Raw genomic sequence first — 20,732 nt, forward strand, 5'->3', positions numbered from 1 at the left:
GGCGATGTCAGTGCACGTTAAAGAACCCCAGGCGATGTAAATTTCTGGAGCCCTTCACTACGGCATCCCTCCCTCATAGCCCGAGTCGCTTTGAGACATTAAATCACAATTAACCAACCAACCTCTAGGAACCCACTCGGTTACCCTAAGGGAGCATCAGCTACACTCTGGACATTACATGCCCTGCCCACGCTTATTCTTTTCGGCTAGGGCATCGGTAGTTCGTGTTTGTTCCCTGATCGACTCCACTTTCTCAACATTGCACCCATCATTTTCCTTTCGAAAGCTCAGTGCACTGTCCTCAATTTCAAGCCTTTTCGCCTGCCTACAAGTTTCTGCCTCATTCGTGAATACTGGCAAGATGCAACTAAAAGCCCTCCATAGTGTTTCTGCCACCCAGGTTAAATACCGCCAACCACTCCTCTGCACCGCACTTCCTTCTCTCCAAAGCCTCTCTCACAGTATCTGCCTTCCGGTCTAGAACGGAAGAGCTATCCCATACCAATGCAGCTTGCTCATTGATGGTTTACTCAGGCACTTACCACTTGTTCTATTGCATGCAAAAGCCTCACCAACTTGTCCCCGTGCTTTGCAGTCACATGCGTGTCACCAAAATCTAGGCGCACGACTGTACTGGCAGTGCACATGAAGATGGTGGCTCAGTTTTGTGCACATATAGTCACGATGCTTCCATAAACCCCTCTTCAGGCATCTGCCTATATGCCCATTTCTTTCCACTTGATAATGGTAAGCTGTACACCACCCCACCACCCCTTCTATGCATGGTAGAAAGGGATCATGGTGCTTTTTAGAACTTTCACGCTCAAGCTATACAGTTTCACTGGTGGGTAGAAAACACCCACATCAATTCTATTGGCAATCTAAGGCTGTGGCTCATTCAAAGCAAGTATACTGAAGGATTTAACTTTTTTTTTCCCTGCACTGCTAGCCACAGTTGACAAGTGCAACTGGTAACCAGCCCCCAAAAAGCCCGACACCTGGTTGTTCACACAACAGTTAAAAAGAGGCATACTTCTTTAATGCACTCAATACAGAGTAACCTTGACAACAACACAACAATATCACAGCTCGGCACTCTCCTTCCCTGATGAACAAAATGATTTATGGAAAATTCTTCAGAATTCAAACAACCCTCTTCATCAAAGGGGCACAGATGTGCACTACATGAATCATAGTAACAAAACTGACTGCAAGCACTGCTGCTTGCAGTTCTTTTCATGGAAGAACCCTAATACACAGTAACCTTAACAGCACTGACTTATCACAGCTCAATAACAATAACAATATCAACATCAACAATCAACAAGCTTTTAACAATATCACAGCTCAGCACCCTCCTTCCCTGATGAACAATGATTTATAGAAAATTCTTCAGAATTCAAACAACCCTCTTCATCAAAGGGGCACAGATGTGCACTACATGAATCATAGTAACAAAACTGACTACAAGCACTGCTGCTTGCAGTTCTTTTCATGGAAGAACCCTAATACACAGTAACCTTAACAGCACTGACTTATCACAGCTCAATAACAATAACAATATCAACAATCAACAAGCTTTTAACAATATCACAGCTCAGCACCCTCCTTCCCTGATGAACAATGATTTATAGAAAATTCTTCAGAATTCAAACAACCCTCTTCATCAAAGGGGCACAGATGTGCACTACATGAATCATAGTAACAAAACTGACTAGAAGCACTGCTGCTTGCAATTCACTTTTCACGAAAGAACCCCAGTACACATATCAACACAGCATTATCACAGCTCAGCACTTTCCTTCACTGAACAATGATTTTATGGAACATTATCACAGAATTCAAAGAACTCTCTGCATCAAGGAACACAGATGTGTACAATATGAAATGTAGTAACAAAACTGACTAGAAGCACTGCAGCTTGCAGTTCACTTTTCATGATAGAACCCTGTACAAGTAAAACCCTGCACAGTCAGTGTCGAATGAAATGCAAAGAAGAAAATGAAAACAGGAAAACAAGAACATTTTAGCTGAAGGAAAATGAATCCTTGATCACTTCATTTTCATTGAGGTGGCACGAAGACATATGCGTGGAAGTGTTAATCAAACCAGCCTGTAATATTTTTGTATGCTTGTGTTCACTTTTCAATACTTCTGATCATGTTTAATTTGATGTTGATGGTACCTTCTGGTTTAAAAGAGCTAAAATTTTACACCAGATTTCAGGGCAAATGTAACTCCTCTCAATGCTCTTTCTTCATGGCACTTTTGTTGTGCTAGCTTTTAGTTAGGCTTCCCATGCTTTGTTACAGGTGGTGCAGAGGCTTCCGCAGAATCCGACGTGTCTGGTTCTTCCAACAGTTGTTGAAATCGCTTTCCCTTGCGTGTTAGGGGTGTTGAACTAAATTGCCGCTGGCGCAGTGCCCTCCGCCTCGAGGCTATGTCCATTTCCTCTTCTGAGCTGGAACTCTCCTCTCTGCAGAGGCCACTCCCGCCTGCAGCCTTGGAACTCTCCTTCCTGCAGAGGCCACTCCCGCCTGCAGCCTTGGAACTCTCCTTCCTGCAGAGGCCACTCCCCCCTGCAACCTTGGGAAAGAATACATGTGCAAAGCTGAATGCATCAGTTACAACAAACCGCCCTCAAAAACAAACATGATGAAACCCTGCAAGTGGTTGAGGCTGAAAGTTACACGTACCTGAAATATCACGCTGAAAAAGAACACATAAGCGCTAACAGTAAACTGATGCTGAGTGGTTATTGTGCTCAGCTGCTAACCCGAAATATATAGGTTCGAAGCAGACGAAATGCTAAGGCCCATGTACTGTGTGATATCAGCGCACGTTAAAGAACCCCAGGTGGTCGAAATTATCCGGAGCCCTCCACTACAGCGTCCCTCATAGCCCGTGTCACCTTAGGCGACAAACCCCATACTAATACAAACTACTAGTGAACTGGTAATAAGTAAAAATGAAAAAAAAAGCTGTGAAAAAGTTAAGAGCACTAACAGTAAACTGCCAATAAGTATAAATTAAAAGAAGTTTACAAAAATTCCTTAGGCCACCCAAAAATATATCTAGAAATTTCACATAGCACCTGCAGTCAACTGCTGTGGGTTTTGAACCTTTCTGCAGCACCTCTCCCTTTGTCAAGAAGGATGTGAACGCAAAGTTTGTTAAGGCCCATGAACAAATTTTATGACCCACAAAAAACTGTTGCTGTGTTCAAAATGCAAAATGAGCCTAATCACTTAATACATACCATGATATCCCTTTAAAAATTCACACCTGACGAAAAGCTAGGAAAATCCTTGCATGACATGGTCCTGGCTGTCTTTATGTTACCATTTTAGCATCCTCTTTCCTTATACAATGTAGCAGGGTGAGAAAAATCAATGCCACTCAGAGTTATGGAATGCTTGGTCAGTGTGATAATGCAATGATCACTTAAAAGAGCTGTTGAACACTGCTTGAATGGATGCCGACTGAAAAAGAAAAAATTACAGCACAGAGGAATGGGAGTTACTAAATGAACAAATTTTACAATACAAGCAAACAAAATGCTGCTGTCAAATCAATTTTTTCGGTGCTTTCCAATCCCAGTTCACTTTCCCAATGATGCCACTGAGTGGGACCAATCAAAACAGCCTATCTGAGCATGTCACGGAAGTTTTCACACCATGGTTGCGTGTTCACTGTAACTCGTCCTCGCCAAGGCTGGCAGCGTCCTTTCCACGGTTATAACCACCTCGTGAGTGCCCAGCTGGCCCAGCAATGCTTCATCGTCACACTGAGGGCACAGATGGGAACATTGATCAATGGCCTTCCCTAACTTATCTGAACTCAAGCGCAAGATACTGAGGAGGGACAACCTGCGTAAGATACTTTTAGCATAGCGTGTAGCGCTTCCGCAACCGCTTATGCGCACTGTGCCCTGCCATCGCGCACAAAGTGACTGGTCCCAAAGCGGCAGGCGGATGCACAGTTGGCAGGAACGTAGAGCTATCTGGTGCCACCGCCCGGTGATCCTCTGCGAGTAAGCGCTTGTGTTGTTTGAAATACAGCGCATTGGGAATGAATGCCCAGTTGCGAGTAAGCACTTGTGCTGTTTGGTTTTCCTTGTCCTATATCCTGAGTGCACTATATTTTTTCCACGATAAATCTAATGATAGTGGCACCATACGTTTTTCATAAAGTGCATCATTTTTGCAACAAACAAAAAGCAGGCAGCCTGAGCCTCGTAAATCAAGAGGCCCGCTAAGTAGGAGCACACTACTTCCAAATCCACCTCTCTGTTACAAGGATGCCAGCACACCACCACCTGCACTGTCACAATGGCTCTACTCTCTGATCAATATCACCATTTCTAACAGCAATGCAGCTGTATATGCGCATGCTATGCAGGATCCTTACTACTACGCATGCATTAAGATCACGAACACAACCACAGATGCACTCTTCCTGCTGGTTTTCTCAAGCCACCTGCTTCATAGCAAAGAGATTTCGAAAGGAAGAAAATAAGGAGAGTAAGCTGATTACCGATTCCTCCGGCTCGAACTTGTACGTGGTTTGTAGCTTGTTAAATTCCCTGCACAAGAAAATTTTCCTTATTGCATACGCTCACTGAGGTGCCACACAAGCAGCAAAAAATCCCAAAGAGCCCACAGATAACCTGCATGAACCAAAACGCACATTTTGCAATAGAGTGCACATGTGCAACAGAATGCACACATCCAGAACTTACCAGGACCGTCACAATTGTGAATGCAGACTGTGAATTAGCTGCTCAGTGCACCTTTAAATCCTTAGGCAATCACCTAGCAAGCCATGGTTCCAAATGTAGTTGAACTTTTTAGATTGAAAGAACATGCCATCCTAAAGAGATCACAATGGTGGAGATGTGAAACCTTTGAGGTGTTCACTCTCAACTAAAATATCAGCATATTTATGCATTTCCAATCATTCCACGCCTTACCTGCGTCAACCATAAAACCACAGAAGAGGCATGCAAGACCTCACTGTGAAAGTGAGCAGACTGAATACAGAGAAAATATGCATTTTCAAAAGTTTAGAAGCAGCAAAAAATGAACCCGCCGTGGTGGCGCAGTGGTTAAGGCGCTCGCCTACCGAGCTGGAGTACCCGGGTTCGAATGGAGGCGGAACGCAAAAGGCACCCGTGTGCTGTGCGATGTCAGTGCACGTTAAAGATCCCCAGGTGGTTGAAATTAATCCGGAGACCTCCATTACGGCACCTTTTTCTTTCTTCTCTCACTCCCACCTTCCTCCCTTCCCTTACGGTGTGGTTCAGGGGTGCCCCAAGATATGTGAAACAGACACTGTGCCATTTCCTTCCCTCAAAAACCAATTTACCAGCAAAAAATGAGCCTCAGTGATGCATAATGTCTAGAAAGCTGCAGTTATACAGCAGCCATAGCTACTGTCCCGCAGGAGTAAATAAAACTGACTGGGAGAGGGGTCTGTATTGCAGGGCACCGATGGGAAGGCCTTTTGAAATGAATGCAAGCAAAAGAAGCTTGGGTTGGTTTATGGGGAATTAACGACCCAAAGAGACTCACACTATGAGAGACGCCACAGGCTCCAGAAATTTCCACCACCCAGGGTTCTTTAACTTGCACTGACATCACACAGTACACTGGCCTCTAGAATTTTGCCTCAATTGAAATTTGACCGCTGTGGCCGGGATCGAACCGGCGTCTTTCGGGTGAGCAGCCGAGCGCCATAACCACTGAGCCACCGCGGCGGCCTGCAAGCAACAGATGCCCAATGCTGGCATATTACGACTGCTTTGGATGAACGGCAAAACAATGGGAAGCTTCTGTGGAACAGTAATGCTCATGAGATTGAAGCTAACACTTTTTGCTACAACTGTTGCACCGAAAACAACATATTGGTCACCTTCAATACTGCCCACACAAGGTCAGTGTCATGCACACAGCATCCAGTCTTGCACAAATATTTCCAATTCAATTTCCATGCTGACACGACGACAAAGCACTCGCTGGCTAGCCTTCGGGGTGTGTACCAAGGTGGCATTTCCAAATTCCCCAAGTTTCTAGATTTTCCTCTCCGAGTGTTTTCGTGAAATTCTCCGAGTGACACAGATGTGTTTTATGTCAAGAAGGGTTGACACAGTGCCTTCTTATGTTGCCACTCTCGGGGAAGGATGTTAAAAATAAGAATTCCTTAATAGTAGAGGTGCACATATATATATTTTCTCTGCAAATCCAATTCCGATATCAGATAGCAAGTAGTAGCGTTTATTTCATTCAACAACAAAACAGAAGGGAGAGAGTTTATAGCAATCAAATATCTAAAAAAAAAAAATGGAACCAAATGGAAATCGAGCCAAACATTTTTAAATACGAATAATAAAAAGGAGCTGCATACCGAACCAAACATTTTTTGAACGAGATATTTTTATATCTAATGATAGTACCTCATTGGTATGGCAGCCTTTTTTTACTTACAATACTGCAAGCCTTTGCGGGCTGTTAAAGGGTGGAAAAGAAAAGAAATACAGAAGAAACACACATTCCTACATGTCTGACTGTCACAAAGAGGTCCTCTGTCCGCAAACATACCAAATTTACTCGCACAATTTGCACACCCCTAATTCATAACTTGGGTTCATAAAAAAAACTCGCATATTTTAGGCTGCCTGCTGCGCCGGAGCACCAGCATGCACGCGGGTGTGCTCAAGGAATGCTTAGGAAGAGTGTACAGCCGCGAAAGGTGCGAGTGGAGAGGGGAAAAATTGTGTGCCGTTAATCCACTTTGCTCGTGCTGGCGGTCACTTTCCCAGACGAGCAGTTGCACGCAGGCCGGAATTCGCGATTACCAAGCCATTTGCTGTTTGGTTTGCCGCCAGTCGTCAGGGCCGCATGCGAGGGTGCTGTTTCAATTCCTTTTATCTCCATTCGCCTCTGACTGCTAGCTTAGAGATTGTATCCTCGCGCATTTACTGCCTTGGGCTGCGCATGCGCCCTAATGCCATTTTGGGGGAACTACATAACATGAGGCGCAGTGGAAGAGGGCATACATCTCATATTTGCAGTCAACACATTTTGGCCAAAGAGGGGTGCAATTTGAGATATCGCATAAAAACAGTGTATATTGCACACTATGACCTTTGTAGAGTTTCAATGCAAGAGCATTACTCGGATTGTTAAGCAAAAACCTCGTTGTCATCAGCAGGCCATGGTAGAAATGCGTGGCAGAAACGCAACCCGCAAACGACTCATTACCCTGCCTGGGTCAAGAGGCCATCGCAAGGCAAGGCTAAGTCGAGAAAGGCGTGTGGGCTTTGCAAGAAACGCTAGGAAATACGATGTCCACTCTCACGACCACTCAATCTCCCAGCCATGCCCCTGTAGTAGTAAATGCAGTGTACGGAGTCTTCTTCATCCGAAGGTGAATTGCTTACGTCTACATCAGGTGAGACAGCAAAGTGTGGCCGGAGGCGGCAGTTCATTGTGAATGAAGTATGAGACTATCGCAAAGCAGTGAAATGTGTGAAGAGAGCTGCTGCAGTGAAACAGCGAAACAATTTTCAGCCCCCACAAGCCCCCGACAACAGCTCAGCAACACACAAGTATAACTGCTCTCGCATTTACACATCACAAGAATTGCTTAGATGCCCCCATAGTTTTTTTTTAGGACGTGTTCACAAAGTGTTCGCGGAATTTGCAGACCCCCTTTTCCAAGCCTTAATTTAAAGAACAAAAAAAAAAGTGCTGAAATTGCGAGTGTAAATAAGGTAGCTAAAAATAAACGTAGGTATTGATTACTGAAATAACAAAAAATCAACCTCGATCATCCTGACACAGTCTCAACTCGCATACAATGCCTGTGTTTGGTTTGACTGCTTTATTTTGGTTTGGATAAGGGACATCTGCATCTTGACGTCAGCCAACACTTTTTTTTTACGTCAAGCTCCCTCACAGAAGCGGCAACATGCTTCCTTTCCCATTCATTCTTCAGCCCTTTCTTTTCCCGTCCTTTCTACCTCAACTTTCCACCATGCGGTCGCCGCACGGACCAAATGAAGCATCCTCTTGGTCAGCTGCACACTGTAAACTCCTCCATCTGACGACACAGCATCAAAAACAAATAGTTGGGCGCCAAGACTGTTCCCTCTGATTTCTGACAAGACATTCCTTGTTGAGAGGAAATCTCCACTCAACAGCTGCGATTCAGAGCGAGAAAGAGAGAATCATCTTGGCAAAAGTGTGCAGTTCCTTGCTTGCTCCACAGATGCCTGCCCAAAGGGCAATCAGCCAATGCGGGCTGCTCCTGACAAATTTCAAAAACTGAACACCTGACTGCTTCGCCCTTGTACTCCCTGACAAACAAGATGCAGTAGCAGCACACAGACTGCCTGCTGAGAAGGGCAGAATTCCAGGCATTGTAGTTCCCTATGCCCGCCAAGAAGTAACCAGAGACAAGTGGTATGCAGAACGAAAGGCCCTAAGGCTTGCAAACAGTGATCAGTCCATTTCAGAAAACATGACGAAGTATTGCCGTAACCTTCTGGTGAGGTGTAAAGATTGGGCTCAGCAATCTGGGTATGCACTTGCCTATCTGATAAGCCTAAAGGTGCTTATCAGGAGGAAGCAGGATGACACCGCTATCGTTGCTGAGCTGCCTGTGCAGGAATGCTACTGATAATGAAGTACTTCAGCCTTCTCCTGCCTCATCAAATCAGTTACCACACTGAAACCACAAATGGTTTCTCTGCTCTCCATTTAAACATTCGTTCACTGTGTAATAAGTTTGATGATGTTTTTTATTTCTTTCAAAACATTAAGCATAGCTTTGATGTTATCCTATTAACAGAAACTTGGGCTGTGTATGCAACGGACTTAATGAAGCTTCCTGGCTATGAATGCTTCTACCTAAATCAACCGTTGCGAGGAAGGGGCATGGCACTTTATATAAAATGTGGTCTTAAGGCAAATTTGCAGCAAGATTTTTCTGTCATTTCTGCTAACTACAAAATCCTTACAGCGAAAATTAATGACAGATTGGTCTCAGTTGTTTACAGACCACCCTCGGGAAATTTAAACGAATTTTTGCAATTTTTTTTTATGTCTCTTGGATTCCTTTTGCTCGGAAAAATGTTGCACTCTTGTAGGAGATTTCAATATTAAGATGTCTGATGAGTCGAGTTTGAGTTCTCACTTTGAAACTATTTTTGCATCTAACAGCTTTAGGAATTTGATTACTACACCAACAAGTTTCTTCCTCATGTAGTAGTATTATTGATTATTTTATTGTTGATGTTGCCTCTTCAGTGAACTCTGCTGAAACCATTGTGTGCGATCTGAGTGATCATTTTGCAATACAGTCGAACCTCGTTATAACGAACACAGATACAACGAATTATCGGATATAACGAAGTGAAAGAAAAGTTTGGTTGGACATGCTTTATTTCTAAGGGAGTTCTATCTGTATAACGAAACGAAAAATTCAAAATTTGACACTGCATCGGTTATAACGAAGCAGTTTTTGTATTCACGGGGCTCAAAATGCGCAAACAAGAAGGAAAAAATCTCAAAACACGCTAAATTTTGATCTTTTGAAGCGCGCGCACCTAAAATGTGTTTGAATCACCCACGCTTCCGCATGCGACGCCATCTAGGGAGAGTGAATGAATCTAGCATCAACGGCTGCCTAGCACGTGACTGGCACGTGATCGAACCGATGCCCGCTCCCCGGCCACCCCCGCCGTCGCAATTTCCGACCCGCGCCCCGCGCGCGCTATCTCTGCAGTTCAATCTGTAGACGCCGTAGCGGAACGCGTCTTAACAAACAGCAGTTTCGCTTGAAACGAAGATAAAGATATTCAGGGCAGTTGACAGCGGGCGCAAGGAAAAGTCATTGCCGCGGACTTCGGTGTTGCGCCTAGCACTCTTATCTAGATAAGATGGTTGTCCTGAGCGCAAGGCAGATTTCAAACGCCCACTCTGCAGGCGCTGTGAAGAATGACAGCAAGACAGGATGTTGAAGATGCCTTGTTTGCATGGTTCAAGGACGTTATAGCGCGTAACCTGCCTGTGTCTGGTGCCGTCCTTCAAATGAAGGCGAGAAGTCTCACTTCCGTCTGAGGCCACAATGACTTTCATGCAAGCAGTGGCTGGCTGCAGCGATTTAATGACTGCCATCGGATTGTTTGCCACGTCTTGTCTGGCGAAGAAGCAGCCGTTGGCGCCGAGAACTGCGAGAAGTAGGCAGAAAGCTTCCGCATGCAACTGGGAGGCAAGCGGACAATTTCGGCGAGACGACATGGCGTCAGCTGGCGGTTCCGAACGTTACGTTCGAGGAATTCATCTGTGCAGATGACAACTTGGCTGTGGCGCCCGAACTGACCGACCAAGAAATTGCTGATCAGGTGGTTTCCGCAAATGATGCTAGAAACAGCGATGCATGTGAAGACGGCGAAGTGCGAGCTCTCAGCAGTGCCGAGGCCGCTGACATGGCCAGGAAGTTCAGGGGGTACTTCGGGAACCTACCTGTGGCCAAATCAGCTGACATCGGGAAAGCGCTGCTCTGTGTTGATTTCGTCGAGAAATATAACCTGTCAAACAGTGTGAAGTGCCGCCAAACGAAGATTACGTCGTTTTTTAAATAAATTACTTTTACACCTGGCCAGCAGCCCGATTTGTGAGTTTCCTCTTGCTTTCCAGTACAAAATGCAAGGTGAGGTTTCATATGCTTATACCACGCGTTAAATTCAAAAATAGTGCATTTTTTCAACCCTGTGCTGTCCATCTTAAAGTACTCTTTACCTGGGTTTATTAGCGACCTTTTCTGAGGGAATTTGAGTGCATACTTTTATAACGAATATTGGATATAATGAACGAATTTCCGCGCAAAATGCGACTTCGTTATAACGAGGTTGGACTGTATTTGTATCCTTGTCATGCGGAACTTTAAACAGTTGAACACTCCAGGTTCTCCTACCAGAGTGTTAATGACGAATCACTTATACCCGTGCCACACGGACAGATTTAATGCCATTAAGTGCTTACTGCCTTAAGTTTTAATGGCATTCGTGCGGTGCCACACACATAAATTTAATGGCATTAGCCTTACTGCCATTCGCGACCTACTGAGTTCGCCACAACTCATACGCCCGTGCAATGCGTACTCTCGTTCCCATTCCACACGCAGAAAATCATGCAGCTTTGTGAGTAACAACTTCCTAACCAGTAGGAAATGGTTAATTCTTAACTTTCAGTTAGATGAGGCATCTATACCACATTTTCGATGTGAAGAGCACCATTTTAACCAGCCTTATTGACAGGTACTCTCGACTTATGTGCTGACGTGCGAGTTTATGGCTACTTTCGACTTGTAAAGCAGGAACAGCCTTATTTTCTGGAAAATCGTTTTTACATTACATTTGAACAACATTCCCGATATATTGTGCTCATTAGGAATGTTTATATTCAGATGAAACTTTTGACTACCTTTTCGATAATGGCATTAAATGTGGACGTGTAGCACCAAACTCCGAAAATAATGGCATTAACAATCTTAAGGCCTTAAGCATTTACTGCCATTTCCTGTGCGCGTGTGGCACGGGTATAAGTCTCCTTCGTGAATGTGTGCGTGCCACTGATTCGTCACCCATTCTCTCAGCTTCGTGCCCTGACACTGCGTATGACTTATTTACAAATATATTTAAGGACATCTACACGAAAAGTTTCCTGTGGAAAATGAACGTGTCCAAAGCTGAACTTCGGAAACTTTGGGTTACACCTAACCATTCAAAAATGATAAAGCTTAAAAGCAAACTTTTCAAGCGCTCTACTCATGATCCTGAAAATTTAAAAGATTTTAAATCGTAACGCAACAAGCAAAACAAAGAACTTAAAAGGCCAAAGCTAAAGTTCCAGGATCGCCTATTTAACAACAGCAGCAATAACCCGAAAACATTTTGGAAAGCTCTAAACAATACGTTTGTATCTCAATAAGAGTCGAGACATCAACTTAGGAGAACTGACGATTCATGGTAACACTGTCTCGGGCAGCTGTCCTGCTGAGAAGTTTAATGTCTTTTACAAGGCTTGTCCCGTCAGGATGCCCCACGGAAACTCTCAGCTATGCCTCTAACACAGTGAGTCAGTCAATAGCTTTTGAATTAACAGATACTAATGAAGTGTTTATTATTATAATGAATCTCAAATCAACTTCCAGCACTGATTATGATGGTTTCTAAATAAGACCTATCAAATCTGTAGCAGACATAATGGCCCCTTGTCTAGCTCATATTTTTAATCTATTGATTTCATGCACGATATTCCCCAAAGAATGAAAATGGCTAAAGTATCTCATTTTAAAGGGAGGAGAACATAATGACCTAGCCAAAAAGAAATTTTTTTACACAACATTGAAAAGAAAAACCTTACACCAGGAATGTTCATAGATTTCACTAAGACATTCGATGTATTAAATCATAATATTCTATTAAGCAAATTGCAAGCATATGGTGTTCGAGGATCATGCCTCCAGCTGTTTTCTTCTTATTTAAGCCTGCGGAAGCAAGTTGTTTTTGTTGATGGCACTAACTCTGCTGAAGAGATTCTTCATTGTGGAATTCCTCAGAAAGTCTTCTAGGGCCTTTCTGTTTAATGTTTATATTAATGACTTAATTAAAATAAATGATGAACCCGATTACATTTTGTACACTGATGACACTAGCATTTTTCTATACGGCTGCTTGACTGACAAACTCATAAGCAAGGGTCCTATCCTTATCCTTAGAGAATTGCATAAACGGTCCAACGCGAATGGGCTCACAATAAATACTAAGAAAAAATCTGTACTGTTTTGACCCGTGAACTGTAATACTATACTGACCAACCACCTTATGCTTGGAAATAATTGCATACAGATTCAGGTCACTTGGCGTTGTCTTCGATTCCACCATGAGATGGAACGGGCATGTAAATTACATTATTAAAAAACTATCACAGTCAGTTGCCTTCCTCTCAAAATGTCGATCAGTTTCCCAAGCGCTTAAAACTGAACATTTATCATGCGTTATTTCCCTCTCTCGAAAATTACTGCAATCTGTTCTGGGGAACAACCTCAAAAATGAACCTCAATAAATTATTTGTGTTACAAAAAAAGGCAGTAAGGCATATTGCTGGAATTAATTTCAGAGCTCACACCCGTCCTTTCTTCCTTGAATATAGGAATATATCAGTCAATATTACATACGAATACAGACTACTGTACCATCTTAGGTTTTCACCCCCTGTCATGACTTCGTTTCTGAAATCCCTTGCCGAACTTAGATTGAAGGAAAAAGTTGTCGCCACAAGATCTAGGGAACAATGGGCTGTCACCCGTAATAGAACAAACTATGGAAATCAGACACTAAACTTTCTCATGCCAACCATTTTAAACAAACATAACTTATGCAATACACACATTCACACTTTGCGACCTAAAGAGTAGAAGCTTAGATATGCTAATTGCAAATTGCACAGTGCACGTGCCACAATAATTTTTTGCCATTTTGTTGAATTGCCAGTAGTGTGTGCGTTGTTTCAGTCTCGACCCGTGGTTGTACTTATGGCCCATACCTGACCACATGCTGTACGCCATGTCTATGTGTGAGGCCTCGGACACTCTCAAGCTGCTGCTTTGCAGCTTTTCGTCTGCAGTCCCTTTCCCATGTATTAGAACGAGAATAAAGGCTTTCTTATTATTATTATATTATAATTTGTAATGCCGAGCATGCTGTTTATACCACTCAAGTGTTTTTGAGAAAACATTCATCACGGCTTCGAGAAGTACGAGTGATGGTTTTGCCAATGGCTTGGACTCCGAGCTCGCAAACCGCATTCGTTGGTGCAAGGTGGCTTTCAGCTTTTTCGCTCGCTTCGCTGACGAAGGCATAACAGAAGCGTTCATAGCAGTGTGAGGCTATCGTGCAAAGAGAAACCGTGAAGACTTTAAACATTTTATGAAAAGCGGTGGCTAGTTCCTTAGTGCTTTTTCCGAAACTTCACTGCGGAGTGCGTTAGGCCTAGCTACACTGAGCAAGCAGCACGCAGGAATCCGCTGTCACCCAGCGTGTCGATGGGCGGCACGTCGTTGCAAGAAGCCTGCCATTGGTTAGGGTGCAGTCTAGTCTCGCTTTAGCACCACATGAAAGCATCCTCATAACATATCATTACATTTTTTCCTGTATGGTGCATCCGGGCACCGACGTTATACAGGCACTGCATGCAACTGGTTCTAGGCAGAGACTCAACAGAATGCCACTCCGCCAGTTTGTCTGTACTGCGTGTCACAAGAAGTCTTTGAAGAAACGGGAGAAACCGCATTTCTGGCACGTTGTCTAAAGCACACATTTCGAGGTGTGTATGTGACCGCTACTCAATGAGTAGTGATGCGGGCACACGTGCACCCAGTCTCCGCCGAAATGCCTCCAGGCAGCGCGGTCTCAGCACGGCTTCCCGTGAAACGAAAGCAGGGACGCTTTTAAAATGCATGCGGGAAAAAAAAATATTAGTTTTAACAGCAAATGTAGCAGGTGCGTTTATTACGTGAACACGCATATTGTCAAAGATTTCCGGAGTACCAAGAAAATCGCCCCACAGCGGCGATTCCGAAGTGGCGAAAGACCGAAGCTGGCAGATTTTTAGAAACTGAACATTGGTCATGAATTTTTCGGTCCAATCTATCAATGTTCTGGCCTGATTTCACGACAATGAAGTTTCCGCTTCAATGAAATTTTTCGCAGATCCCATGAATTTGGCTGAAACAGGATGAGACTGTATTTCTGATGGGGTAGCCGTAGGCGGCTTTGTCGCCACGAATGATAACACTGAGACCATAGGGGAGCTTTCAGAGAAAGACATCAGTGCGGACAAGACAGATTAAAGGACGACATTAATGCAAATTGTGATGAAGACTTCAGAGAACTTGTGCCCACATACTTCTACGTGCTCCCCGCACTCAGCATGGTTCGTCACCATGCACGTCAACAAAAGGTTGCTTGAAGTCCATCGATAACAGTGAAGAATGTGTTCTCTCCAAGGCAATAAACATGAATACACAAAAATTTTCCGACTGCTTTGCTCAGTAATCCGAGCAAAGTGAGTGGCCAACATATAAATATATTTTTTTCCATCTCAATGTGTTTGTGTGTTTTTTTTTTTTGTCAGTGGAATCGATAGTTCGGCGTTTTGTGGATTTGTTGCCTCTTGTCCGGCAGCAAAACTTGCATTTATTGCTAACAGATTTGGATTCGAAGCTGAAAAACTTTTTCTTGCCGCTAAGATTCGAACTCTGAACTCTCTGATGACGGAATAGGAGAAGAGCAACGGAAACAGAAACGAGGACTCCATGAATGCTGGCGCCAGCCGAAAAGAAAACTACTGCTGGCCGGATGCTGAAGGCCTCTGACAACCGTCGTCGCTTCGTTTACGTTTGCACCAATGTTAAGATGGATCCTGTTCCCTATTCTGACAACAAAGTTCTCGCAAAAGACTGAGGCCTGCCTTTCATCAACTTCAACTCCACACAGCAGGCATGCCTTTGAAGGCTGAGGCGGCGGGTCTGGCAAGAAAGTTCTAGCGCTGAGCAGTCGGCAGTGTCGCCGTCACCACCGAGCCACCGTCACGACTAATGTGTAGAGACTGGTACATGTCGACATATTTCAATTCCGTAATAATAATAAGGGAGTAATTATTCATTGACATCCACCCAAGCACAGCCGTACGGCTACAAAGGAAAGCTGTATGGAAAGCTGTACAGCTTTCCTTAGAAGCCTTAGGGATGCGCTTGGGTGGATGTCAATGAGTAATTATTCCCTTATTACAAATCTACTCCACCTTAGGGGTTCCCCTAAACATTTGACCAACTCCACAATAACAGTCCTCGTATGGCTGGTTATGCAGCCCAGCGTCTTGGTACGCTGACGAAGCGAACACGCCCAATGGTGCATGGAACATTAACTTTTCCTTGTCGCAGTTGCGTGCCGTTGCACAAACTCTGTCCGAGAAGCACTTGGGTGTCTAACTTCATCAGTGTGCTACTCATTTTTGCGTCCAGTATAGTTAGTTCCCATGAGTAGTGTACTATTGAAGTTAAATATGAATCAACTAGGCCTATTTGCAGCTTTCCTCACTTGGAGGTCCCATGCTGCTCTGCCCTTGTAAATCGAGGCGCGTAACAAAACCATACGGCCATGCAGAGCGCGTAGCCGTGAAGCACCCCAAAACGTACCGAAATTTAGCTGGACGCCTGTTGTGCCGCCAATTACAGGTTTTCTTTTACTTCCGACATTAAGGTTGTCTTTTTTCTGCCTTTCTCGTGTGTTCTGTAGTATTACCCCAAGCCAGCACACAGGAACACATAAAGGAACCGAAAGGGGTCTCATAAAGCAATCTCCTAATCATCGCCAGCAGAGTCTTTCGGTGCCAGTTCATTATGACCACTGCTTTGCTTAGCTTAACCAATAATGATTGAATGTGCTGGTTCCAGGACATGTTCGCCAAGCATAATGTGAGGTGTTTTAGCAAAATTTTTAATATAAACATTGTATGGGCCAAGCGTAATGGATTCATGCACCTTGGCCAACGTTGCAAACTCGTGAAACAACACAAAATGCATCTGCCTCGACAGCAACCGGAGCAGATCTTTTTGGCAAAAAACGCAGAGCAATCATCTTCGTAGCTAACAATATGCACCCTGCGCCTCTTCCTTCAGCATGCAGCGTATTCCGTGCCAATCTGGCACCCAATTTGCAAACTGTATTTATTTGTACTATGTCGCTGATGTAAAAGAAAAAAAGAACAGGCTCCAAAATACTTCCCCGTGACACCCCTGATATTAAGTATATTGCATTTGACCCATAAGGTACTAATGAATACGCAGGTTCATTCATAAGGGGCGACACAAAATACAGTAATACGGTGCAATCTGCATCACATGCAGCAGCACATACATCATAATTCTCGTCTCCAAACTCACAAAATGGAGTAGAAGATCAGATGGACATCATAATTTGACAAAATCAATTGTACAAACAGACAAGGCCGCTGCTGAGAAGTGCCAGAGACCACTGGAAACTGAGCTTAGACACTATCCATTTGTACTCTGCCCCACTCCCCCAAATAATGAACTAAATTGATAAACCTTTAACTTGTAAAAGATGGCTTCGAGTGATCACACAGACTAATCACTCTCACAGAATAAATGCAAATCCATCTACGAACTTCCTGACATGAACAAATGATGAACTCACCTGATCAGTCCTTCAGCTGCGTTCTCATTGACCAAGTTGAGGCCTCCAACAGCAGGAGATGGCAGTTTAGCCTTCTGCGCCATATATTCTTTATGCATCTCTTCCACGCACTGTAAAGAAAATAGTAGCAAAATGCAGTTAACAAAACTATATGAAGAGCCAAGTACAGAAATATGCATTTTTCACTGGTTTTGTTTCACTTTTGTTTTGTTTTTTGCACTTACAAGTGATAGTTGAAATATTATAGCACTGTCACATTATTCAATTTAATGACATTCAGATCACATGGCATTAGCATACAGTGCCATTAATCGGCATTTACACAGGAACATTTAATATCATTATATTCCAATGACGTTTGCAATCGAATGAGTTTGGGGAACTCATTCATACAGTAGCCGATCAATTTTTCGGACTCTAACATTTCGGACTTGTGTGATATTTCAGACCTCGCTGAGGAACCATCGCGCACCTCATAGGAACGTGTACATTTTCACGGCCGATATTTAGGACTTTGTGGAGTCTAAAAGTTCGAATTTTCGGACTCAAATAGACGCCAACAATATTGTGGAGGTCGTTTTTCAACCGAAAGTTTGTTATTTCGGCCTAATATAGACATGAGCGGGCATTGCTGTCGCAACCAACCAGTTCGTCCCCACCGTGAAAGGCGCTATAAGAATGATGCGCGACAGTAATGTTTGTGACAAGTAGTCTTCAACGGACCTTAACCTTGTGAAATGGCGGCCATATCTGAGGTTACGTCTGCCTGAACTGTCAATGCAAGGTGTCGTCCAATTCTGAAGCAGAGAGTTTGGAACAGTTTGGCGCAATTTTTGCATTTTTATCAGGATGGCGCAGCTTTTCCGGTTTGGAACATTTGGTGCAATGGCGGGGTCACTGCATGGTGCAAGAGGTTCCTGTTTTTTCAGTGTCATTCAATTATGGCCTGGAGTAGCATGCTAGGCTCAAAACCAGGCAGCCTCTCCTTTATTATTTAAAGTCTCTCCTTCTCGCTCTCTCCCTCAATAATTTAAACACTTTTTTCCGGTCCCTTGAAATCCAAATTAACGAGCTTTACAGGCAGAACAATCAAGCCCCTCCAGGATTTTCAAGTCATTAAATGCTCTAAAGTTAGCCATGTTTTCTTTTTTCAGTATAACCCAGTAATAACAATTAACGCTGATATTTCCATGGCACTCCAATATTCCTATAAAAGGGTTTGACAGTAGATTCCAAGATCTTGGTATGCTTCAAATAGATTCGTTAGTGACTGCGACATTGCAACTAGCGTGGAAAGCACAAGGACAGCGACAAAAGGAACCGACGGGACAGCACGCTAGACTTCAACTGACGTTTTAATGCACACATAACAGATTTTTACACTTCTATTCAGCGCATGCTCAGGAGACTGTACCCCCGCCCCCTTCTCTTTATCACGAAGCAGGTTGTCATAACAAAGAGTAAACATTTAAACCAAATTGACGCGCAAGTTTTTTGACAAATACATTATCTCTTTTTTCGTGAGGGCTACTGAGGGTGTGCTCACGCACTAGTCCCCTGCCTTATCAATGCAAAAAGCTTCAAATATCTCCCTATCACCCTGCCTATGAAGCGGGGGTACAGTCTCCTGAGCATGCGCTGAATAGAAGTGTAAAAATCTGTTATGTGTGCATTAAAACGTCAGTTGAAGTCTAGTGTGCTGTCCCGTCGGTTCCTTTTGTCGCTGTCCTTGTGCTTTCCACGCTAGTTGCAATGTCGCAGTCACTAACGAATTCACACCAACTAGCCCAACTGTCTTCCATGATCATGCTTCAAATAGAGCTCCACCCCTCTTGTGGAGAGAGCCATATCGCCAGGAATAATTGCAGCTCTAGCGAAAGGGCTGTGTCAGAAGAAAAAATCCCACTGAATTATGCACGTAACAAAGTCCAATGTTGTCCAATGTTTGGCCTTTTCTCAAATTTGGTGCCAGTCACTTTGAGGTGTCTCCATAGCCTAGGTATTTAGAAAGAGTGTGCACACTCAGAAAACTAGTCATAAAGGCTGTGAGTTTCAGAATTGAAACTGTGAGCTCATTCCGGGTTGTTCTCTAAGAGGCACGCCACCACCAAAGTCAGTGCTCACCCACCCCTTCACTTGTGTGCATCCGGTGCTGTCCTTAACCCGCTAGCAATGCCACTGACACGCACACACACTGCTCACAAGTTTCTGCTTTCAGACTTGGCACTCTAGTAGAGCAGTCAGCTATTAGTCACATATTGTGAAAAAGCTTTTATCACACACTGTTGCATACCTGGAGCGAACCACCTTTACAAATCTTGCCCATGTTTGAAAACAACTCAGCTTGCAGTGTGGCAGTGTGTTCGTCATCCTCCTCCTCTTGATCGAAGGCATGGTAGGGACTCTTCTGCAATAACCATAAATGTCAGTTATGAACATTGTAACAGAACAGCAAAAACATAGCAAACAAGCTCTTGAGCAGTAATTGATACACCAGTTTTTGTTTAAATACTTCAAAGGCATGCTCATCCATTCACATTGGATGAAGTATGGTTGGTGTGCAAGGTTTAGGTAATGAGGAATGTCATGACAAGCCTGGATAAATTTTGACCACCTGACGTACTTCAGCGTGCATAGACAGTGCACCGCACACAGACATTTTGCCATAATGCCAGAATTGGGTACTGCAACCTGACATTCAGTAGCAGAACTATTCACACTGGGATGTGAAGGCACGTGTGTGTGTCTATTTATGCCACTGACACATAGCTCTGACCTCACTCAGCTTTTAACCAGGCAAATCAATCTAGCATGCACTCTTTTACCTTGTTTGCATTGCGCAATTGTGTCAATGATAAACAGACAAGTGAAAGCCACTTAAGGGAGGAGCCTGGTCTTGAAAGAAAGTTTTTACTGAAGTAGTCACAATTATGAAATGTTCACGAAACATGTATTTTTGCATGCCGCTTATTGTCATTGAATTTCATGTTGAGCACTCATGTTGTTGTAATGCAAGTTTCTAGTGATGAGCTTTCTAGAAACTTTGCCACAGAGAACTTGCTAAAATGCATGCCATTGGGTTTTCTTGATAGCAAGGAATGCAATAAGGGTAAAATTACCATCCTGCTCATCATAGAACTTGAGTTATAGGCAGGGAATGGACTTTTCGGTTTTTATTTTTCGAAAATTTGGCGGACTTTTTTCGGTTTTCATTTGAGGAGACTACTCTTAGTTTTTTTCAACAAATGAAATACTGACTTTTTTCGGTGACAAAGTAGCAATTCTGTATGGTCAAAAGTCTCTTAAAGTCTATCTCTCTATTTTTGTCATCCTCAGGGGTGGAAGCAGGCTCCAGATTTTTGAAGCGGGCATGGGAGCAGCAAAAGTCTTATTTCGGAGCAGCTTTGGAGCGGCAAAAGGCTCATTTTGGAGCAGGTTTGGGGCA

General features: G+C 43.7%; 1 protein-coding gene and 1 long non-coding RNA gene across 2 annotated transcripts in view; one reads left to right on the forward strand and one right to left on the reverse strand.

Moving 5' to 3' along the window:
• The first annotated feature begins 281 nt into the window (after positions 1-281).
• Positions 282-4,093, forward strand: LOC149350051 (uncharacterized). The gene is made up of 2 exons (XR_016290208.1): positions 282-747; positions 2,483-4,093. It is a non-coding gene; the product is annotated as an uncharacterized LOC149350051 (long non-coding RNA).
• LOC149350052 (uncharacterized) overlaps positions 1,018-20,732 on the reverse strand; it is a 35,092-nt gene continuing 15,377 nt past the window's right edge. The window contains exons 5-8 of the mRNA XM_089579076.1: positions 19,581-19,694; positions 17,288-17,397; positions 4,537-4,585; positions 1,018-2,586 (exon numbers count right to left, since the gene is read on the reverse strand). Coding sequence (XP_089435202.1) covers positions 2,284-2,586; positions 4,537-4,585; positions 17,288-17,397; positions 19,581-19,694 — 576 coding nt within the window. The 3' untranslated portion in view covers positions 1,018-2,283. The remainder of the gene's footprint in view (positions 2,587-4,536; positions 4,586-17,287; positions 17,398-19,580; positions 19,695-20,732) is intronic.

Source organism: Amblyomma mixtum, chromosome 3, assembly GCF_055824585.1.
Source record: "Amblyomma mixtum isolate Tamu chromosome 3, ASM5582458v1, whole genome shotgun sequence".
Classification (NCBI taxonomy): domain Eukaryota; kingdom Metazoa; phylum Arthropoda; class Arachnida; order Ixodida; family Ixodidae; genus Amblyomma; species Amblyomma mixtum.